Source organism: Bison bison, unplaced genomic scaffold (assembly GCF_000754665.1).
Source record: "Bison bison bison isolate TAMUID 2011002044 unplaced genomic scaffold, Bison_UMD1.0 scf7180017864063, whole genome shotgun sequence".
Taxonomy (NCBI): Eukaryota; Metazoa; Chordata; class Mammalia; order Artiodactyla; family Bovidae; genus Bison; species Bison bison.
The window spans coordinates 4,355,943-4,363,845 of NW_011494635.1; the positions used below are offsets into that span (position 1 = coordinate 4,355,943).

General features: G+C 57.3%; 1 protein-coding gene across 1 annotated transcript in view; it reads right to left on the reverse strand.

Moving 5' to 3' along the window:
• ABHD12 (abhydrolase domain containing 12) overlaps nucleotides 1-7,903 on the reverse strand; it is a 35,650-nt gene that overhangs the window by 4,517 nt on the left and 23,230 nt on the right. Inside the window, exons 5-9 of the mRNA XM_010836358.1 lie at nucleotides 5,707-5,737; nucleotides 4,311-4,356; nucleotides 2,154-2,283; nucleotides 1,303-1,340; nucleotides 777-856 (exon numbers count right to left, since the gene is read on the reverse strand). Coding sequence (XP_010834660.1) covers nucleotides 777-856; nucleotides 1,303-1,340; nucleotides 2,154-2,283; nucleotides 4,311-4,356; nucleotides 5,707-5,737 — 325 coding nt within the window. The remainder of the gene's footprint in view (nucleotides 1-776; nucleotides 857-1,302; nucleotides 1,341-2,153; nucleotides 2,284-4,310; nucleotides 4,357-5,706; nucleotides 5,738-7,903) is intronic.

Here is a 7,903-nt window from a genome sequence, read left to right on the forward strand (position 1 = left end):
CGGTGGGCAGCAGTCCTGCTATCCCTCCCACCACCCTCAGACTCCCTTTTCAAGAGGCCCCAGACTGGCTGCGGGGGGTTGCCCACAAACAGGACTCCCACACCCAAGACTCAGAGACCAGGCTTCCCACACAGAACAGGCCACAACCCCCAAGAAAACGGAGGACCATGTGATTCGGGAGAAGAGCAATATCAAAGAACACCCAACAAAGGATTCTTCTGTCTGTAGCAGGCAGCATGAGGTCAGGCAGGCCGACACGGCACCACTGGACACACAGAAGCAGTGGGAGGAGGAGGAGGAAGCAACAGGACACAGAGGGGCCCCCTCTGGGCCCAGCCGGTAAACGGAGGGTCTCAGGCCTTGAGGCCAGCCAGTGAGGACCCAACAGCATGGGGTTCCCACCAAGGGTTCCCTGGGGTGCCCACCAGCTCCACTCCCAGCCCGCACCGGGCCCCAGGGGCAGCAATGCCAGATGGGCAACCTGTGCCATGAGGCAAGGCCTCCTATGGGTCTAGCCGCCCTCAGACAACCTGACTGTAACCATACCCTTCTACCTGGCACGAAGCTATAAATATCCTGAGTGGCTCTGCAGTCAGGCCAGTGCCCAGAATTAAATGAGAATTAACTTTCATAATATCTGTATTTATTAGAATACTTAAATAATTTTTATGACATTTTAATTTACTTATATGCATATTACTCATAGTCATTTTCATAGTTATAGCTATTATTTCCATTATATACATAAGTCCGTCTTTAATAAGCTCTGTACTTGCCACTGAGAACGGATGGCTCTTGGCTTCTTCACGGATATTAGTGAATGGAGATTCCAAGATGAGGGCATCTGGAGGAGTCTCTAGATAAATAAGACCAACAGGGAGCTGGGAGGTGAGCAAAAAGCCCCAGTGGGACACTCCTCACGCCACCACCCCCTCGACAGGACCATGGACCCCAGGTGCCCACCTGGCTGGCCCTGCCCCTCAGGTCCTCCCCTGGGGTCATGTGAGGGAAGTAGTCTCAAGGGGACCCTGAGAACCATGTCTGCCGAGGCTGCCTGTTTGGAGCCCAGCCCCTGTCAAGGCGCCGCCAGTTGCCAGAGAATCTGGGGAACAGGGTTGGGCCCTCGGGGGTTTGCTCAGGCCCCCATTTCAAAGCCCAGCTCTTGTCTCACCACCCCGCTCATCCACCACCACCCACTTCACAAGAAGCTGGCAGGGCCTGGAGCACAGCCGGTGCCTGAAGAGCCCTCCTGCATGGGAGCCGGGCCACACCTGTGGCGTAGGACCCCACGCAAATGCCTACCTCGCTCACAGAGGCGCCGCACCAGGTTTGTGGCCACTCTGGAAAGAGGGAAAAGTTCAGTTGGATCATGACAAAAATTGTTGCAGACGAGACTGTTCCTGGGGAAGCTAGGACTATCAAGGTGACGGGTGGGGTTTTGGGTGGGGTTGCACAGGGGCCCAGCAGCCAGCCCCTCCAACAGGGACTCTGTGATGGGACCTCCACGATCCCAAGGCACATGCTGCGCCTCACCTGGAAGGGCCCTTGTGGGCTGCAGAGCAACGCCCCAGCTCACACCCGGTCCTACAGACACAGATGGGAGGGGCCCCTGAAGGGGGCAGCACCTGGACTCTGCCCGGCCTAGGCCTCCTGCCTTGCTAGGACCAAGCTGGGCAGGTCCAGGCAGACACCCAGGGTGGGAAGGCCTGCTCCCCTCTGGCCAGGGCTCACTCTCACCCAGGAGGGCCAGTCCCAGACACTGCCCAGCCTGCAGGCAATGTGTCCAAAGGAAAAGCAGCAGGAAAATGGAGGTGCTGAAGATCTGGGGCGCCTTTACACCGGCCACATGGAACATCAGAGCGCTTCCTCTTTCAGCAGATGGAACAAGGGAACCCCAACTGCTGCCTCCCAAGTTTTTAAGTAATGACACCACGTGTGAGGCAAAAGGCCCGTGCTCCTGGATGCGCTGCATAGCACAGCCACGCTCAGCGAGGCCTGGGGAGCCCAAGTGCCCTGCACTGTGGGGCTCCATCCCGGGCCCCCACCAGGGCAGTAATGGAGGCTCTAGGACGCTGGGGGCCCCTCAGGCAGCCTGGGCTGCAGAGTCACCCATGAAGACCTGCTCCCACAAACGCCATGCTGGGAACTCTCACCCGGTGCCAAGAGAATGGCCCCAAATATACACAGGGTTGTCTCCACTTCGCACTTTGATCCAGTCAAAAACATGGAGTGCATCATACGTCATGCCCCGCTCCGACGGCGTTCCTACTGAGTCACCCCAACCTGGGAAAGCAGCATCAAAGAGGACATCACGGGACTGCAAGGGGCAAGCCCCGCTCCGCCCCCGTCTCAGCAGAAGGCCCAGGCCATCTGGGGCCTCAAGTCTTGGCCAGGCCAGCTTGTTTCTCCCAACTCCTCAGCTGTCGCAATCTCTGAACCCAACCACCACCCTCACCTGAGTCTCAAAGAGCAGAAGCAGACAGGGTGGTCGGACCAGCAGACCCCTGACACTGGCACCTGGGGCTTGGCCAGGCTCAGCTATTGATAGTCCAGCCTGCCCCAGCCTTGAGCCCAGCCCCGGCTCTGTGGCCCAGCTGTGAAGAGGCTTCAGGATGAGCAGATTCCAGGCTCAAGGCAATGCTGACCCACAAAGGAAGGGGCTCCTAGCATCCTGTTTGCATTACAGAGGAAAGCCAACTAAACTCTGACCTCCCACAGGTCCTTCCCTCCAGATTCTGGAAAAGTCAAATGTGACTGTCCTTTCCAGCAGCTCAGCAGTGAGTCATCATCAAATGATCTGAAAATACCACAAGGCTCATAGAGAGCAAGTCCTGCAACACAAGCAAAACCTAGAGGCAGGGGCACCACAGGCCACCTCCCCAGGGCGTCCCAGACCCAGATTAGCGGAAGAAGCCAGGGCCAGGAACAAGGCCAGAGGGCGGGCTCAGGGCACCAGCGAGGGCAGGGACAGAGACAGGGAGAAATCAAGAGAGACGGAGATGGGGAGACAAATGAGAGAACGAGACGGGGACAAGGAGCCACAGGCAGAACTTTGGTCTCTTGTACAGCTTAGAAAGGAAGAGACTCAACAGGAACTGAAAAGAGGAAGTGTTAGATGGGATCTTATTTCTGTTAGAAGCACAGGAAGGTGAATAAGGGAGAGGGCTGCCCCCTCACTGCCCTGAGGTTCCAGCTGCAGGGGCAGGAGGGAAAGATGAGCCTCCTTTCGGAGTTTATTCAACCCAGCACCTTCCTCCTAACAGAACACTCTTTCACAAAAGAACCAACCTGCACCCTAGGCTGGTGGAATAATGGCACTCAAAGACGTGCACGTCCACACCTGGAAACCCGTACCTCTGGAACCTCACACAGCAAGGGCAGTGAAGGGTGCAGAAGGAAAGAGGCTGCCAAGCAGGGGACCCCGAGACAGGACAGTGTCCTGGTCAGCATGAGCCTCAGGCAATCCCGGGCCTTTATGAGCAGAAGGGACAGAGTCAGGGCCAGAGTAATGCAGACGCGAGGGGCCACAGGCAAGGAACCAGCGTGGCCTGGAGAAGCTGCAAGAGGCTAGGAACCTGACTCTCCTGGAGCCTCCATCGTGTCCACACCTTGACTCATCCCAGTGACTAAAGACTTGGAACCTTGACCACCAGTGCTTCAAGATAGTTCATCCGTGCTGTTCTGAGACATTACATTTGTGGCAGCCATGGCAGCATCAAGAGGAGACTCTCCCAACGTGCACACCCAGGCGATGCCAACAGCTGCTGGTTCTGTGGGTGTGAAGCCCCGCCTCCCCCCAGCCAGGGTGAGCTGGACAAGAGGCCTCAGCCCTACGTCCTGTCCAGGCGAGGGCTGTCTGAGGCACACATCGCCGCCACTCTGCTCCCCGCTGACACAAAGCATCTTCCTCACGCAGCAAACTGCGGGAGGCAAGGAGAAACACAGAGGGACGAGAAGAGGAGTCCCTCTTTCCTGTCTCCATAACTTCAACAAGACAAGCTCTGCTGAGCACGAAACAGGCCCAATACCCAGCTGTGGGGAAAGTCTGAGTCCCACAAAGAGGAGACAGCACCTTTGACATGTGAAAGGGGCCGGCAGAGGGTGTGTGCCGGGGTTCCAGGCGCCCATGCCTACTATCTAGGGGAGGATGCACGAAGGACTCACAGCCAAGGACCCGGACCCTCCACTACCTCCACACACTGACAATCTCACAAGGACCACAGGTCACGGCAGAGCCACCAGCATTTCAGAGTCACACATGGCCACCCCACACCAACCTCAAACAGGCGGGGTGAGCAAGGAACCCTCACCTCTGTAGTCAAAGGTGACCACGTGGTAGCCGAGGGAACTCAGCACCTGGAAGTGAAAAGCAAAAACTGAACAATGCGGCTCTGACTAACCCACCTGACCTCGCTCGAGGGAACTCAGTGAAGGCCATCACCTCACTGCCCCATCCTGCCACTGTGGGACACTCAGGAAGGCGGAGGCCAGCCTGAGCAGCACCTGTGCCCTCTGAGGTGCTTGCAGGCTGATGGCTGTCCAGGGGTTGCCAGGGGTTCTGACCACCCAGAGACCCAGGAGGAAGGACCCTGCAGTGTGGACTCCACACCTGGTGACCTTTAATGTAACCCAGCACTGTTCAGATTTAAGCTTCCATTGAATTTTTCTCACTTAGAAGAAAAAAGTCTCTCAGGATTAGGTGACTGCTTGCATGAAGTCACTATTCACTGTCCCACCCAAGCCCTGGCTGGGTGTGCTCAGAGCCACGAGGAGGCTGCCACAGACACCAGTGTCACCAACCTGAGGTGCGCTCCCATCCCCGAGAAGAGAGCTTGGCCAGGGCCTCCCAGCCCCCACAGGACCTGCACCCTCTGGAGCCATAGCTGTTCAGTCACCCACCCCACCCCCGCCTGGATCCAAGTCGCTCCAGGGAACCAGCCCTCCAACAGCCCAGAGCTGTCCACAGGGTGCTGGACAGACAGCAGTGCCCACATGTCTGACTTGTTCCTCTGGCCCTGTTCCCAAACACAGATCCACCCGAGAGGAGGGCGACAGGCGTGGTGGCCCCAGACGCTGCATCAGCAGCACGTGTCAGCTCAAAGACCCACACACCCTCTGATGACAGCCACATGGCGGAGAGGGTTTGCATCTCCCCTGGGATCCCGCACCCAGACACCTGCTTCCACCACGTTGGCTGGGAACCTGCATCAATGGTGCCCTGCGCTTGGTGGACACGAGAAACCCCAGTGCTGGCAGAACTCCTGAGCCACAGCCCAGAGGACAGTGTAGCTCTCGGGCCCCTCAATGTTCTCCCGTCATTCCCTATGTGAGTAAGTAACTTTACAAACAATTGCAAATCACTTTACGTTAACTTGTTAATTTCTGGCATAGGAGCCACAAAGTCCATTCATCCTGATCTTGGAAACTATCCCCAGAGGCAGCAAAATGGGAAACACTCCATGAGGAGATGTCCGTAGAAGGCAAGATGAAAAAGACCGACAACGATTAAGTCAGATTATTAGGGGGAACTCCGTTCTGTTCATGACTCCTGGAAAGAACAACCAGAGGCAGTAGGCGAGCAACGCTCTCTGTCCACACAGTGAGGGTGGGCACTGCCCCGTCCATCTGTCCACTGCATGGCCTCTGCTGTGTGCCATAGCTAAGGGCACTGCTCTCCATCAGACGCCGTGAGCCGACCTCACCTACCTTGTAAAGCTCCACCCGGTGGTCGCCGCCTCTAGATCGTCAGGGAAAGGAAACAAGAACAGCTGTTAGTGCATCTTCTCAGAAAGGAGGCCCGGGATGAACACTACAGCATCCGGGCACTTAGAGCCTGGTCCCCAAATCCATGTGGGAGGGTGACGGACAGGTCACCTCCTCCTCTGGGCACCTATGTGGCTCCCCGCTGGCCTCCACAGTGTGGTGCCAGGCAAGGGACCATCTGAGCACCGTGGGGATGTTTCTTAATTATTACCTCATCTCTGGTTTGACTAAGGTGGCAGAACCTAGGAAACACAAAGGCCCCTCGACTCCCCAGTGTCCAGGACCACAGGTGAACAGAAGGGACGCCTGTGCTCGCTGGCACGTACACCACGGGGACAGGCCACAGGCACCTCCTGCCTCAACCTCCTCAGCCACAGAGCCACCGCCAACCTTCAGGGTGCTCCTCCATGGCTGTTCACACCCCCACCACCTGGTCATCTGGCTCTTCCCCACCTGCTCCAGACAGTCTGCTGCTGTGCCTCCCACCATGCCATCCTTCCACACACATGTGCCCGTGGGCAGACGCTGGGTCAGAGCCGCCATCGTGATCCAACAGCTGCAGAGAACCTCCCAGGCCCTCACCGGCCGCCTCATGCCCACCCCTCTCCGGGCGAGGCCTGTCTGCCTCTGCCTCCCACTTCCTGCCCAGATGCTGTCCGGCTGTTCCCTGAAGACACCCTGAGGGGGACAGGGCTGCCTGATGAGTAGGAAGCGCATCAGTGGGCAGGCTCTCCCTCGACAGACTTCTCCGCTCTCTCCCTTCCTCATAACGAGCATTTGGGCCATTTCGGGTGTGTGTGTCCAGAGAGAAAGTGTCCTCAGGAGAGGAGAGAAAAAGATGGAGGAAGAAAGCCAAAATAACCCAGAAATAAATATCAAAGGGCTGAGTTTCAAGACTGGAGAGAAATAATGCAAGATGTCTTCAGTTATCTTTGCAAGACTTTGTCATGGTTCTTTTATAAGATCTCCAGTACCCTACCCTGAGCAGGAAGAGGGGTTCAGAGCATAACAGGGTCTTGGGACATCCTTGGGGTCCAGGCCTCAGGGAGACACGGCTCCTGCCATCCTGCCTAGACGGGGTGGCCATCAGGAACTACACACTGTGCTGTCCTTGGGGACATGGGGGCAGGGGGCAGCAAACCTTCAGAGTCACAAGACGCCTTCCATCCTGAATCTACAGGCAGACTTTGTCTTCTTTACCACGTGACTGGCACTGCTCACAAAGAACGCCCAACTTCCCTCATTTATAGAAAGAAGCTACAGGAGCTGTTTGTAGTCATTTGCTCTTTGTAAAGCGGAAGAGAAACCTGCCGCAGCTTGTCCCAGACAACGGGGAAGCGGGCTGCCAAGGGCGTGCTGAGTCAGCAGCTCAGCACTCCACTCTCTGGACTCAGGGTGTCCTGGGGGCCACGTCCCGGACATCCTGCTGACCCTCTGTGCAGCCCATCTGCCCAGACCCCGCCTGTGGCCTGCTCTGTCCCCTTGCCAGCTCTGCCTTTGAACGGACAGGCCCCAGCCTGGCCCCACGGAGCCTGATGGCTCTCATGCAGATTCCTCTCCTCTCAACAAGGCCGCCGTGAAGGCTGGAAGGAGCCCTCTTTAAACAATGGGATCCAAACCTGCAAGTCTGAAAGACGTCCACTGAACCTGCCCTTGAAAAGCTCCCGGGATGACTGTGGGTAAGGATGGCTACATGGGGACACGCTTCCTCAATGGCCCAGTGGGATGTGCTGGCACTGCCGGCTCAGGGCTGGAGGTACCTGGCCTGACAGCATGGCAGGGCAGCCCCCCGGACAAACTCGTTCCTGACTGCTTGGCTGGGGTCTCTTCGTGTGCCCCCAGGAAATGTGCCTCCTGTTCCAGAGGGCATGCCTGACGGTGAAAAAGTGTCCTCACCCCAGGATGGCAGATAAGATGATACACGCACAGGGGCAACTTCCTGGGCACACCGTGGCCTTGGAGGGTCTCAAAGCCTCCACCAAGGGGCCGTGCTTCCTGTCCACTGAGGAGCCTGGGTCCCTAACCCAGGAAGAGCAACACCCCCTGGTTGAGGCTCTTGGTTGCTCAGGCAGACACAGCTACCTCCATTCTCACCCCAGGCACGAGCTTCTGACCAGGGCTTTCTGGACATAGCTGCCAA